This window comes from Condylura cristata, unplaced genomic scaffold (assembly GCF_000260355.1).
Source record: "Condylura cristata isolate star-nosed mole 26May11 unplaced genomic scaffold, ConCri1.0 scaffold00006, whole genome shotgun sequence".
Taxonomy (NCBI): domain Eukaryota; kingdom Metazoa; phylum Chordata; class Mammalia; order Eulipotyphla; family Talpidae; genus Condylura; species Condylura cristata.
The window spans coordinates 8232852-8247901 of NW_004567107.1; the positions used below are offsets into that span (position 1 = coordinate 8232852).

At 48.2% G+C, this 15050-nt stretch overlaps 2 protein-coding genes across 2 annotated transcripts in view; both read right to left on the reverse strand.

Moving 5' to 3' along the window:
* Positions 1-1147: 1147 nt before the first annotated feature.
* Positions 1148-9846, reverse strand: LOC101623174 (olfactory receptor-like protein OLF4). Its single transcript, XM_004677911.2, has 2 exons — positions 9745-9846; positions 1148-2089 (listed from the first exon to the last, which is right to left on the reverse strand). Exons 1-2 carry the CDS (start codon positions 9844-9846, stop codon positions 1148-1150), a joined length of 1044 nt encoding a protein of 347 aa, XP_004677968.2.
* Positions 9847-9986: 140 nt separating this feature from the next.
* LOC101623399 (olfactory receptor 1361-like) overlaps positions 9987-15050 on the reverse strand; it is an 11485-nt gene continuing 6421 nt past the window's right edge. The window contains exons 3-5 of the mRNA XM_004677912.2: positions 13636-13780; positions 13249-13470; positions 9987-10928 (exon numbers count right to left, since the gene is read on the reverse strand). Of these exons, the coding sequence (XP_004677969.2) occupies positions 9987-10928; positions 13249-13470; positions 13636-13780 (1309 nt within the window). The remainder of the gene's footprint in view (positions 10929-13248; positions 13471-13635; positions 13781-15050) is intronic.

The following is a 15050-nucleotide window of genomic DNA, read 5'->3' on the forward strand; positions in this document are numbered from 1 at the left end:
TTCTATAAAGACACAGTGGAATCCTGTCATTTACAACATCCAGTGGGAGGACAAATACCAGGTGATTTCATGCATATGTAGAAAGTAAAGAAACAAAACAAAGGAATAGGTGAAACAAAATCAAAACAAACCCTGGAAATCTGACTACAAAACTGAAGCTATCTGAGGGGGAGGGTGGGATGGGGTAAAGGTAGGCGGGGACTCAGGGTTCTGGTGGAGGATTATGGGTGCTTGATGGTGGGCATGGAGACCATACCCAAACGCCGACATTGTTGTAAACCAGTTACCTCAATAAAAAATAATACAATAAAAATTCCTCTTAAAATTTTAAATTATTTTCTATTTACTGTAATAACAAATGAAGTTACAGTTGGAGAAAAAATAAATCAGAATTTAAAAAGTAAAGAGTAAAGGCTGGTCACAACTAACCAAATACCAGATCACCTGCAAGAGGCTAATTTCAGATATGTGATAATGAGCAAATCTTAAGCTTTTTTTTCTGTCCAGATTTCTTTTCTATTCTTGTCCTCTCGGGTCACACATAGGATTTGCCTATTGGGTATTCTTTTCTTTATTGAGGCCAATAAAGTCCTTGAAACCCAGTGACTTGACCTGCCTCATCCTGCCAGCACTTCCTATTTATTTTTAAAGTTAGAAAATGGTTTGATATATTCACATATTGCTATATGGTTACTACATTAACATTTGCTAACACCTTTTCATCCCATATAATTTTCATTTTCTTTGTTAAGGTCTAATCTTTACAACTTTGAAGACTAACATAATATTGTTAACTATATTCACTATGTTGTATAGTAGGTGTGTCCTTATGATTGGGGAAGAATTTATAGTCCTTCAAGGTGTTCCTGTTGAACTTCCTCCTACATGTTCATTGGCATTTTTGGCGTTCCCAAGGCTAGCCTGGATCAGTTTGGACACATCGCCACTCATCAAGTCATCTGTAGGGACTGCTGGTCACTCACTTTCTCCAGGTTGCAGTTCTATCCTTGGCCAGTTCTTTTCCAGTCCCAGGGAGTGAGGTTTCATTTTCTTGCATCTGTTGGAAGGCTAAGCATCCATCCTATCTTGACTGTTCAGTTTTATGATGGAAAAGTCGAGAGAAGAAGGCAAATTGAAATCTTGGCTTTTATGGGGTGGAACATCTCCCCCAGCTAAGTAGTCTCCACAAAGCCCCCTTCATGTCCCTGTTCCTCAGGCTGTAGATGAAGGGGTTCAGCATGGGGGTGACCATCGTGTATACCACAGATGCCACCATGCCGGTGTCTGCTGAGTAGGAGGATGAAGGCTGGAAATACACTAGGAATAGGGTCCCATAGAAGAGGGTGACCACCGTCAGGTGCGAGCCACAGGTAGAGAAGACTTTTTTCTTTGCTCCAGCAGAGGGGACCCTGAGAATGGTGTGGATGATGTGGAAATAGGACACCAGGACACAGGTGAATGGGACCACACCTGAGAGGGCTGAATCAGCGTATATCATGATTTGAAAGATGCGTGTGTCTGAACAGGCGAGTTTGAGGAGGGGGAGAAGATCACAGAAGAAGTGTGGGATGGAGCGGGAGGCACAGAAGGAAAACTGAGACACCAGGATCATCTGTGAGAAGGCCAGGATGTAGGCACAGAGCCAGGATGCGGCGACCAGCAGCAGGCAGCGTTGGGGATGCATGATGGTGGCGTAGTGGAGGGGAAGGCAGATGGCCACGTAGCGGTCATAGGCCATCACGGCCAGCAGGAAGTCATCCAGAAGGGACAAAGCCATGAAGAAGTACATCTGCACGAGGCACCCAGCGTAGGAGATGGTGTGGTCCTGCGTCTGAATGTTGACCAGCACCTTGGGGACAATGGTGCAGGAGAAGCAGGTGTCGATGAAGGACAGGTTGGCCAGGAAGAAGTACATGGGGGTGTGGAGGTGCTGGTCAGAGCCGATGGCCACGATGATGAGCAGGTTCCCCAGCACAGAGGCCAGGTACATGGTCAGGAAGAGCCCAAACAGGAGAGGCTGCTGCTCTGGGTGTGCAGAGAAGCCCAGGAGCAGGAAGCCAGGGCTGCTGGTTAGGTTTCTAAATTGGTTCTAGGACAGAGAAATTAGAGCAGATTCTTGCTCAATAAAAAGTAGGCACTGATATTTACACATACATGGTCTTTGGTATTTTTCTATATTTTCCTGAAGAGGACCCTGAGATCCAGCAGTAACTGTAATGCCACGTGTGCAAGCACAGAAAGTACAAGGACTGTGAACTGTGACAATCAGGGATGGGCAGGAGTATAGTCTGGCTTCCGGATACTATCCTATGTGGATGAGGCTGAACTCATTTTCACGTGGAAAAAAAAAATCTCTCCTAGGTCTTATTCCTAAAGATTTCTAGAATTCGCGTTCAACTTACCAGATTGTGGAATCCTAGTCATGCACATGCTAGGATTTCGTGCACAAAGTTTACTCTGTAGATGTTTGTTGAGAGAAATGGAAGAAAAAAAACATATGAGTAAGTGTTTAGTGTCGGTCTCAGCCTATTGATAACAATGCTTATAGCAACTGATAGTGCACTTGGACCCATAGTTTTCCACAGATACTTCTCCTTTTTTAAGCCAACATTATGATTGGATCAGATCTTAGGGGTCTTATTAGGACTGCAAGATACTCTTCAGTTATAACCACCAGGAAACTGAAAATAAAAACTTTTTATCTAGAAATAAAATTTAAAAGTAGCATATATGTGTGTACATGTGAATACATGTGTATACACACACACACAAATACATACTTATTAGAACTGGGAATTACAGTACAGTTGGGTTCCAGTGGGGTCACCGGTAGAGAAAGATCTGGACCTGGGGGTTCCACTTTTATTGGGACTGAGAGTAGGGATGTCTAGAGTTTCACGGGCTTACTCTTTATTGATGAATTTAAACCATAAAAGTGGGAATTCAAAGTGTGGGAAGAGATACAAGAGAAGGAAAAAGAAAAAAGAAAAAAAGAAATCCTGGGCCCTTTCTGGTGGTACAGCGAGTTAAAGAACAGCACTAAGAATCTAAAGCCACTTCAGCATGAGTTCGATCCCCGCCTTGGAGGTGACCCACATGGCACGGCAGACCTCTTCTGAGTCTCGCCCGCTGTTCCCCTCAGCAGTGTACTTTGCCAATCTGTCTGTTCTGCTCCCCACTCTGTCTCTAATGAATCCTCTCACCGCACCTGTGCCTCTGGCCTGTACCCTAGTTCTGTATGCATAAATAAATAGATCTTAAAAAAAAAAAAAGAAACCCCAACTGGCTAGTTATTGAAATCAACCAGGAGGATCTGCAGAATAAAGGAATCTTAGCAGGGGAGCAGCTGTAAGGTTTGCAAACATGAAAGACTCAATGAGTGTGGACTGTGGTAATCAGGTATGGTATGGGCTGGCAGCATTTGAATCTGCCATCTTAGATGGGTGCCTTGACAGTCAAAGTTTAAGTCAGACACTTACACTACCAAAAAAAAGTTCACAAAACCATGGACTTAGACTAGAGAGTTCTGGGAGTCAGTGCCTCTTTCCATTTCAACACTACCTAATGAATTAATGTGGGTCTGAAAGCTTTGTTAACTGACAGTTACTTCGCCAAGAAAGTGTTTGTTGTTTTCATTATTATCCATATCTCTATCAGTAGCCTCAATTTTAAGGTCACGGAGTTTGGGATCTATGCGTATTCTAAGCAGTGTGATCCTAGGAAAGTCATGTGAGTGCAGAAGTCTCTGTTTTCTACTGTGTTCTTGCTTCAGGAAGCTATTACAGAAATCATAAAAATGGAGGGAAGGCTTCCCAATTAAAAGAGTGGTTATTACTGTCACTGTCACTAGGCCTTGGCGAAGTGTGAACTTGGGAACAGTGTGCTTTGTGGCCTTGCTTCTGGTCTGTTCTCATGTTGGTAGATGCCCCTTTGGGCTTAGATGTGGAGAATAACCACACCTGATAGGATTGTGAGGGGACAGATGGTGGGTCAGTTTAAGTTTCTTGATGAACCATGAAACACAATCAAACTGCGGGGTTCTAATGTTCCTGTCTGGTGTGGGAGGTGTACATGTGATGGACACCCAGTGGAAGCATGTGCTAATATCATACTTGTTTTTGTGACAACTGAAAAATAATACCCCTTCAGGAGTCGGTCAGAATTTCCCCACGCTTCGCTCTGTCTTTGTGACTTTGAAAAAGCCACTTTCCATTTCACAACTCTTTAAAGGAATATTTATCGAGTTAGTGTATGGCATTGTCATGAGGATTCCAGTAGGTAATGACTCTAAAATATCTAGACCAAGGCTGGCTCATCTAAGTGTTCAGTATATGTTAGTCATTGTTTCTATTGTTGTGAATACAGACACAGCTTCGTCAGCCCTGGTTCCCTGAGAGGAGATTGTAAGTGATGAGGAGGAGGGGGCTATAACTCTGCTCAGAACTGCCAGTGAGAAAGCAGTTCTGGGGCTGCTTCTGCAAACCAAACACAAACTTAGTCAATCACCTCATCAGGCAAAGTAACAACAGCTTCATGGTGAGTACAAATAAATCTGTTTCAAACAGCTACTCACTGACTGCCGATTAAAAATAAACAGAAGGTGTGAGCAGATTTGATGAGTGGGAAATGCTGGTAGCAGAGCGGATGCTGCTGTGGGCGAGGCTGGTGGCTGAGAGTGACATGGGCCCACGCTGTGGGAGCCAAGGCGACCTCACAGCAGACGCAGCGGGGTGAACATGATGATGGCGATGACACGCCCTTTGCTAACACAATGCTCTTCCCTGTACAAAACTCTCATAGCCTCAGATTTTGCCGATGTCCGGTTGCTGTGCCCTCGTTGCTGATGAGGACGGGTGGTCTGAGACTCTTTCCATAATGACCCGGGGCTGGATCATTGGGAGGTGATGAGCACTTGAGTTTGCTGATCCTTCTGGGGATCAGGAGAGCTGGGAAATGACTGGCAGAGAGGACTGGAAGGGAGAAAAGGGGAACAGAACGGAGGAGGCAGCTCCAGGGTGCTCTGCGTGTGCCATGCGCTGCTCACCTTCGGTCAGCCGGGCTCCCTTCCCATCCCAAGGCCTTGGTTCTCACCTGGCGATGCTGGCCAAGCGCAGTCGCTGACAACAGGGAGAGTGGGTTCCCTGCTGCTCTGTCTCCCCAGGAAGACATGACTGGTGCCTCCGATTTCTTCCATGGACTGAAGATTTGGGAGGAACTGCTCAGTATTCACATGCAGCATCTCCTGGGACTCAATCCCAGACTTCCCAGCTAGACACAAGATGAGGCAATTTTAGACCGTGGCCCCTGGGGTCCCAGCAGTGCCTCCTCTCAAAGAGATGAGGGTTCGGTTCCCTGGGGGCCCTGCCCTGGTATTCTTCCCATAGGGGCCATACAGGTGGGGCTCATCTCTGTCAGCCTGTCCCTGTCATGGAGTAGACCCTTCCTCATCATGCCACATGATAGGAAAAAGAGAAAAATGATGGATTGGATGTCACATTCATTGCTTTTATTTTTATTTTTTTAATGTTTAAAAAAGATTTATTTATTTATTTACCCATACATACATACATACATACATACAAGAACTGGGGTACAGGCTTGAGGTGCAGGGGGTGGTGAGAAGATTCACCAGAGACAGAGTGGAGAACAGAACAGGCAAGATGCGGTGAAACACACTGCTGAGCGGGGCAGTGCGTGGGTCAGGAGAGGTCATCTGAGCCATTTGGGTCAGCTCCCTGGCCCAGATCAAACTCATGCTGCAGTGGCTGTGATTATGTCACAGTGCTGTGCTTTAACCCCTTGTGCCACTGGGGAGGGCCCAGTTTTCAATTTTTTGAGACACCACCATATTGCTTTCTATAATGGCTGTGCCTGGAAGGCATCGCTTGCCCCGGCCTTGCCACCCTCCACAGATGTGCTGTTGCCCACTCCTTCCCCCACAGCGGCTCCTGCTCCAGGCATGACTGCTGGACTCTGCTGTTGGCTGGCGAGGTCTCATTGCCGAGGGATGGTGGCTGCAGCATCACCAGCCTGACCCTCCCCTGTAAAGCAGGTCCCAGACACTGCAGAGTTAGCCTTGCACCTTCTGGAGAGGTTATATTTATTATTTAGAATCTTATAGATGTCCAAAAGCTGACCAGAGACTTTAAGAACATTCCCAGAACAGCCATGTTCTGGTAAGTTTCCTCCTTCTCTCCCTTTCTTGCCTTTAACTTGAAAAATAACTTTGGATTATGAATGTCAGATTTGGAATCTAGCCAGGACCTTCTCTCTGGTAGTTGGTGACATTTAAGGGACAGAGCAGCCCGCGGTCCAGCTGATGGTGTAGAGCCACCCCACCAGAGGTCAAAGACAAAGTTTGTGCCCGAAGCTGGAACCAGGTTAAGATAAGCCCCTTACCTAGCGAGTTGGCCTGGGGGCCTGAGGCCAACCAGCCTTCCCTCTGAATCAGGGGCTGGTGTTGCTCTATTACTCCCTGGAGACCCTCATTCCTTTGGCTTAATGAGGGCGGGGAGACGTCAGCCAGCGGGTGGGGGGTAGAGGCCAGACATGGGGAACATCCAGGTTAGAGAATATTCGAAAGAAACCTCTACCAGCCAGTCCCGCCAGTGATATTTTTCTTTTTTCTATCTGTTTTTTTTTCTTTTTTTTTTTTTTAAGATTTATTTTATGTATACAAGAGCTGGGATATAGGCTAGTGATTTGGGGGGTGGGGGTAAGAGGATTCGCCAGAGACAGAGTGGGGAGCAGAACAGGCCCATCTACTGAAATACACTGCTGAGGGGAGCAGCGGGTGAGACAGGAGTGGCCTGCTGTGCCATGTGGGTCAGCTCCCTGGCCGGGGATAGAACTCATGCTGCAGTGGCTAAGGATAGCTTCAGAGTTCTGAGACTTAACTCCTTGCGTCACCAGGGAGGCCCTGATATTTTCCTCAGGTATCTAATAATAACAGTAGTGCGTTATACCTAGAACACTTAATTTAATTTAAATCAGTTGTTTACAGAACAGCCTTTCTCGTCCTTTATATGTATACCAAATATAAATATGACTATTGTGGGTATTTGAGATTTGTTTTTCTTTAAAAATAATGCTGCTATTCAACATCTTTGTAAGTGAAAAGAATCAAAGTCACACTGTATAGGATTACATTAAAAACTAATGTATTTCAGACAAAAATGAAAAAAAGTTGATTCTTTGTATGGATTCTTCTTAGGGAAGTATTTTAAAATTGTAACTCCTGCAAAGGTGGTTAGGGTGTCCTGACTTGATGATAAACACTTACATGAAGAAATCACAAAATGAAGAGATGAAGTGTTAGTCAGCATTACCAAGACAAAGGAGACAAAGATACAATGTCTTTAATGTAAAAACTCCAGTACAATTTAGTAAACCTCCTTTTAAATAATGGACAGATTATAGGACAAAATAACTCATAGGAAAATTTAAACAATTAGTTAACAGACTCAGGAAAATAACACCTTCATCAGTAATGAAGAAAACTAAAACTAAAGCAAGGAGATAACCATTTTGGCTAACATTTTAATTAAGAGAAGTTTGAAAGTAAGGAGAGGATATAGAAAAAGGGAGTGCTTATGTAGGTATTTTGGCATGATGGATGACAACCCTAAAATATTTTATTTAGACATTCTACTTCTGAAAGTTTAAAAAGTCACATACTATGAATACAAAAACCATTTCTTTTCAGAGACTTTTATTGGATTGTTGTTCGCAGTAGTGAAACCTGGCCATTCCCCCATCACCCAAGGGTGAAGGGTCCCAAAAACCATGGTCCAAAGCACCTATAATTCCCTCTGCCCCCAGAAAAGTCTTAACACCAGAATAAAAGATAACAATCAGATAAATCTAAAACAGGTATATACTAGGTACTTATCAAAGCCTTGTTTGAAATAGTAAAAATATATAAACAATGAAATATTCAACATTGACATAAAACACTGTGGGCTTTTCTTCTGATGTCATCTTATTAGAGAGTCAAATAATACAGAAGGTTAATAATGTCGAGAAAACTCATGATGTAAGATTAAAAAAAATTAAATTTAATTGTGCCTGTGGTATTTTCTTAACAAAGAAAACACAAAAAGCAATTAGAAAAAGATCGGAGGAAATGTAGTAAAATATTATCAGTCAGTGGGTGTCTTGAAATGGAAGAAAGTGTTTTCTTTTCCCTACTTGTTTCTGTTCACATAGTGAGCATGTATTGTTCTGTAGCAGGCAGAAACAAAACAAGCAAGGTCAAAATGAGAGAATCAAGGACTTCCTGTCAAATTAATATCCACTCAGTCGGGGTTTTAGTGCTAATCCCAGTTTTGGGCCAGTTCACCCATCTATCTCTCTCCCCTAGTTTGCTCTGCTACAATTGTTTTGTATATTTACGCATACAAGAACTGGGGTACAGGTCAGAGGGGCAGGGGGAGAGAGGACTCACCAGAGACAGAGTGGGGAGCAGGACAGACAGACCGACTGAAATAGACGGCTGAGGGTGGCAGCTGGCAAGACAGAGAGGTCTCCTGCGCCATGTGGGTCTGCCCCCATCCAACCCCCCCGGGCTGGGAATTGAACTCATACTGCAGTGGCTGCGATAGCTTCCTAGTGCTTTGCTTTAACCCATTGCACCACCAGGGAGGGCCCTCTGCTGCAGTTATTACTGCTCACATAGTTCCAGCAAATGGTTTATCTTACTGGTTCGGCTTCCTCTGTATGGAGGTTAATCTTTGATGAGCTACTTCCATTTTGTGTTTAGCAGTGGTCCCCGGGAACTCAGATCACTTCAGAGTCTTGTTAGTATCTCCTGTAGCTGTGAGACAGCAAGGGTCCCAGGACTGAGACAGGACTTGAGGACAGCACATTCCTGTGCCAAGGGTGGCTAAGCAAGAGGTTAAACAAATCCAACGACTGCAGGTCCCAGCATGTGCTCCCATAATTGTTTCCCTCTCCCCCTTTTACCCAATGCATTATGCATTCCTGAGTTGTCTCCCTGTAACTTACCAAGGAGGGTGTTGTGGAAGAAGGCAGTTATAACCCCTGGGTCCAGACCAGTTCAAACTGGAGCTGCAGATCTATAGTGCCTTGAGAAGGCAGTTATAACCCCTGGGTCCAGACCGGTTCAAACTGGAGCTGCAGATCTATAGTGCCTTGAGAAGGCCACCAGAGAGGTGGTCACTCACAGGCCTTGTATCAGCGCCACGCTGCAGCTGATGGCACTTGCACTAGGTAACAATATACGATCCATGGTTGGGAGGACAGTGGACTTCAGCCGTACACTGTCCTTGCTCGCTCAGCCAAATAAAGTTTAATTCCTTTGTCCCCAAACCCAGACTGTAGATCCTTAGTCCGAGGCCTTTTCAGAGTCTTTCATGCCCAGAGAGGTCTCCCTGGAGCCTTTCACTGATCAGTAAACATTGACTCTTCCTCTGCCTACATGGGTATCTGCATTGTCCTCTTTTCAGTCTTGACCAGAGGATCCTGGGGTTGGGAACAGAGCTGCCTCATGCATTCCTGCAGTTCCCATTGGAGCAGGGGATCATGGTGGCTTAATTCTGGCTCATCGGCCGTGTTGCAGGATGGTGGGACTGGACCCAGTGACTCTTGACCCAGTGACTCTGGGATCCTCTCTTGGCTCAGTGACAGCTGGGTGGGGCCTGTGATCATGACTGAGTGGCTCCTGGGCTTTCTCTATACATTAAATGACAGCCAATGTTCTTCACTGATGGTACTTCCTCCTACTGGCATGAACCTGTCTGGATAACTGTCCACTCTATTCAGCCACTTGAGAGCTGTGGTCACTCTGTAGCTTCGTCCTTGGCCAGTTGAACCTACAGCAGTCATGCTGAATCAGCATTCTCCATTTGTTAAATCTACTCATGACACCGAGTTCCATACTTCCTGAACTTATTGGTTTAAACATCACAATGGAGAAGACCAGGCAGAAGACAGATCAAGGAGCCTCCATGCAAGAGAAGAACTCTTCAGTCAGCGGAGAATTTCCCCCAGCTGCAGAGTCTCTGCAAAGCCCCCTTCATGTCCCTGTTCCGCAGGCTGTAGATGAAGGGGTTCAGCATGGGGGTGACCATCGTGTATACCAAAGATGCCACCATGCCGGTGTCTGCTGAGTAGGAGGATGAGGGCTGGAAATACACTAGGAATATTGTGCCATAGAAGAGAGTGACCACCGTCAGGTGTGAGCCACAGGTAGAAAAGACTTTGTTCTTTGCTCCAGCGGAGGGGACCCTGAGGATGGTGTGGATGATGTGGGCATAGGACACCAGGACACAGGTGAATGGAACCACACCTGACAGCGCTGCTTCAGCAAACATCATGACTTCAAAGACTTGTGTGTCTGAACAGGCGAGTTTGAGGAGGGGGAGAAGATCACAGAAGAAGTGTGGGATGGAGCGGGAGGCACAGAAGGAGAACTGAGACATGAGGAGAGTGAGAGAGAAGGCCAGCAGGTGGGCACAGAGCCAGGATGCGGCGACCAGCAGCAGGCAGCGTTGGGGATGCATGATGGTGGCGTAGTGGAGGGGAAGGCAGATGGCCACGTAGCGGTCATAGGCCATCACGGCCAGCAGGAAGTCATCCAGAAGGGACAAAGCCATGAAGAAGTACATCTGCACGAGGCACCCAGCGTAGGAGATGGTGTGGTCCTGCATCTGAATGTTGACCAGCACCTTGGGGACAATGGTGCAGGAGAAGCAGGTGTCGATGAAGGACAGGTTGGCCAGGAAGAAGTACATGGGGGTGTGGAGGTGCTGGTCAGAGCCGATGGCCACGATGATGAGCAGGTTCCCCAGCACAGAGGCCAGGTACATGGTCAGGAAGAGCCCAAACAGGAGAGGCTGCTGCTCTGGGTGTGCAGAGAAGCCCAGGAGCAGGAAGCCAGGGCTGCTGGTTAGGTTTCTAAATTGGTTCTAGGGCAGAGAAATTAGAGCAGAGTCCTGCTTAGGGTAAGATAGGTGCTAAGAATGAGTCAGACTGGGGCTTTTTCTGTAACAGTAAAGGGGACCCCGAGAATCAGTCGCAGCTCTAACCGCCCATTTGCCAGTTACAAGACGAGGATGGGGCCCCGATGAGGAAGCCTCGTTGGAGATGCAGGTGTGGGTGCAGAGATGTAATGGGCAGTGAGACCGCACTGGGGTTCAGCTCAGTGAGCCTCTTCACCTGTAGTCTCTGAAAGACTGAACACAGGGTCATCATCTTCCTCCACATCAACGTGTTGCCTTTTGCTATCCGGGCTCTGGCACCCCGAGCGGGCAAGAGGGTCCTTTTTCTCTGTTCCTCTGTCTCAGGCTGAGCTGGTGAGTTGCACCCCTCCTGAGGAGGATGCCCTGGGGAAAGCAGGACCTCTGATGACACGCCCAGGGAGGGCGTGCGAGGGCCCAGAGCTCCTAGCCCTGCTCTGACTTTGGAAGGTGCTTTGTGCCTGCTGTCCCACGTGGCAGCCTTGCCAGTCATCGCCGCAAGAGAGGCGATGTGCTGACTGGCTGGTATGCAGCTGGCGACCTGCTCATGGCCTCATGAAGCAGCAGGGAGCTGGCAGGGAGGGCGGGCTCTGTCGGGGTGCTGGGCTGTGGCCAGTGTGGTGTGGCACACCTTTGGCCAGAGGGGGGGACCACCCTGGCTGCCCCCTTTCAGGCTCTCAGGCTCGGGGAAGGTGCTCTCTCTGTGGCCCTGGCCCTTGCTCTCTCCTCTGTAAGCTGAGACAGTAGCCTCACCTGAGTGGCGTGTGGAGGGGGCCAGCGGGGGGGTCAGTTGAAGGCCTGTCCTCAGCCATCGTGGGCCATCACAGCGGCAATGCCCCGCTGTCCAGTGAGGCCTGGGGGGAGAAAGGCCATGGGCAGTCAGGGGCCCTGGGGCCATGTGGGCTGTTTAGCATTGAGGTTACAAATATCCTCTCCCTCTGGCTTCTTTTTCTTTTTTAAAAGAGAATTATTTATTTACGCATACAGAAGTATGGGGTACAGGCCAGAGGTATGGGGGTAAGCGGATTCACCCGAGACAGAGTGGGGAGCAGAACAGGCAGATCGACAAAGTACACTGCGGAGGGGAGCAGCGGGCGGGTCAGGAGAGGTCTGCTGTGCCCTGTGGGTCAGCTCCAGGGCGGGGGTGGGGCTGGCCCTGTGCTGGCTGCAGAGCTGGGTCCTAACCAGTTAAGCCTCCAGCGGGGCCTGCCCCTCCCTCTGGCTTCTGTGTGGCAGTGAGAAAGTCACTTTCCCTTTTTGGCTTCTGTTCCCATATAGCTGTTTAAGTTTAAAAGGAATAAGGGTGGGGTTCACCTTATGGACTGTGGATGACAATTCAATTACGGATTTATAGTATTTCGACAATATTCAAAAGGAGGTGCTCAGTCACCTCATCTGCTCTGTCCCTGTCCTGCCCCAGCCACTGCCCTCAGGTCGGGGGTAACTGACAGGTGTCCGTGGCTCAGGCACTCTGGGTGAGCGTCACCGTTTCACGGCATCATCACCAGCACCTGAAATGGGTGTGTGGGTGCAGAACCCTCTGCTGAAGCATGATTTGGGCACGTAGACCATGTGTAACTGGGCCCAAAACCTTTAGACATCTCAGTTCCCCTTTATTACTCAGGAGGGGAATCAATCAGCCTAGCTGAGGGAATTCAAAAGAAGGAATTTGAGTTGAATCTCTGTGTCCACTGGGTGAATGCAGAGGAGCCAGTGACTGCTGGCTGCTGGGGGCTGAGGTGATCTGTAACCCGTGTGGCCGTGCAGGGCAGGGGGCCTCGGGCTGTGCTATGACACAGGTGCTGTCTTCATCAGGGAGCAACTGGTGTCGGGGTGTCTGGACTCCTGAGCACAGCTCCCCTGACCCGGTCACGAGGGTCGTGATGAGCTCAAGGTGGTTTTCACAGGAGCCCAAATATTGGCAGGGAATGAGTGGAAAGTAAGAGGAAGGGAGAGGTCTGTGAGCTTGGCTGTGTGTGTGTGTTTGCTCCTGCAGGTGCTCACACACGAGCCCTTGAAAGAGGCTGCTCTCGCTCCACCCCTGCACCTCCACTCTTACCTGGACACTGCTCTTGCTCCACCCCTGCACCTCCGCTCTTACCTGGACGCTGCTCTTGCTCCACCCCAGCACCTCTGCTCTTACCTGGACTCTGTTCTCGCTCCATCCCTGCACCTCAGTTCTTACCTGGATGCTGTTCTTGCTCCACCCCTGCACCTCAACTCTTACCTGGACGCTGCTCTTACTACACCCCTGCACCCCAGCTCTTACCTGGACATGCTGGCCAGTCCCAGCCTGCGATACTTGCAGTGGGGACATGGGGGTGGCCGAGCCACTGTCTCCCCAAGCAGACATGCTGGAGCCACAGGGCCCTTCGCTGTGATCAGAGTGGCACAGCCGGACGACTCGGGGCTTCCGTGACGCCTCAGGCAGGGAGCCAGGACGAGCTGCTGACTTTTCACAGGCTGTGTCTCCTGAGACCCAGTCCCATGCCTGCTAGTTAGGGAGAGGTGGGGCGACTGTCCAAGCTCCCGGCGGCCACCCTGGTCCCTGGCCCCCTGTGTCCCGGCAGTTCCAGTGCTAATTCCATTCAGAGTGACCGAAGCAGACCCATGGGGACCCTGACTTCTGTCTTGGGTGAGCTGGGCTTGGACCCACCCTCCTGGCTTGACCTGGAGCAGGACCCTGCTGGAGCAGGAGCCCACACATCCTAGTTAGAACCCGGGGCTCATGGACAGAACATCCGTCCCAGGAAGTAAGTCCGGAGACCAAATCCTGGGTCACGGTCATCACTTCCCCAACCCTGTGGAGGATGGGTGAGCATAGAGGTAATATCCTCATCTTGCAAGAGCCCGTTGCGCAGAGAGAGCAGTAATATGCCCGGGCTGCTGTCCTTGGAGTTCACATTTATTTTTATTTTAAATCATTCCAAAGAGTGCGCCAAAGCTGTTGCAGATTTGGGACTGAGAATACAGTTACTGCCCACCTGCTGCTATTCACCCGAGTAGAACGGCGTAATCCTTAGAAATTCTTGGGCACCTGTCTTCAGATGTTTTTTGTTGCTTCCCTTTAGTGGAATCCCCTGTGGTGCCTGCTTGTATCACTTGTAGTTTCCACTGCAGTTTTATTGCTTGTGGCTCAATGTCTAAAACGCATGTAGCATCCCATGAATTTGCTTGTTTTGACTTTGTGTGAATTGTCTTCCATAAATTTTCCCCCTCACATTTCCTTTTATTTCAAGATTTTTTCTAATTTTTTTAAAAAAAGATTATTTTTTTATGCACACAGAACTGTGGTACAGGCCCGAAGTGCAGGGGTGGTGAGAAGATTCATCAGAGACAGAGTGGGGAGCAGACAGGCAGATGGATGAAGTACACTGCTGAGGGGAGCAGCGGGCGGGTCAGGAGAGGTCTGCGGGCGTCATGGGGGTCAGCTCCGGGACGAGGATTGAACTCATGCTGCAGTGACTTTAGCTTCTTACGTGCTGTGCTTTAACTTCCGCCCCAACAAGGAAGCCCCCCCGCCATGTTTTTATTGTTAAAGTGCACAGTTTGTCATATGTCGATGTGATCTCCACACCAATATATCAGCACCCATATGTACTATACCATGCTCCCCCAAACCTCTAGCTGTTTCCCAGTTTTCCTACTTCCCCTGCCTTCTGTGAACCAGCATTCTCTTCTCCTTGTTGTCCAAGAGTTGTTTTCACTTTGTTTCATTTGTTCATTTCCCCCCTGTACCTACCAATCATGAGTGAAGTCATTTGGTGTTTATCAGTCTGTCTATTTCACTGAGCACCATGCTCTCTGGCTCCCTATATATGTATAGAAATATAGAAACAAATATAGAAGATTTGTTTAAAATATAGAAAAGAGATGTGGGATGTGTCCCACAGATGTTACTGAGTACAGTCACAGCCCCAGTACGATCTCACAGCCCCAGGGAAGCCCTCACCCAGGGCAGTGGCGTTTCCTGCTGTTGTGCAGGTCCGGGCCCCCTTATTCATGCTGTGAATTTCAGCCTGGAATGTTTGGATGTGAAATGACAGACTTGTTGCCTGTGTTTCTCTCAGC

What these genes read in the sequence shown, in the direction of transcription:
- LOC101623174 (XM_004677911.2), bottom strand. Translation starts at nt 9,846, where the DNA reads ATGACTGCTGTAGGTTCAACTGGCCAAGGACGAAGCTACAGAGTGACC. An exon ending in ATCCAGACAGGTTCATGCCA is followed by an intron (nt 2,090 to 9,744) that starts GTAGGAGGAAGT and finishes TCTCTGTCCTAG; the next exon opens with AACCAATTTAGAAACCTAAC.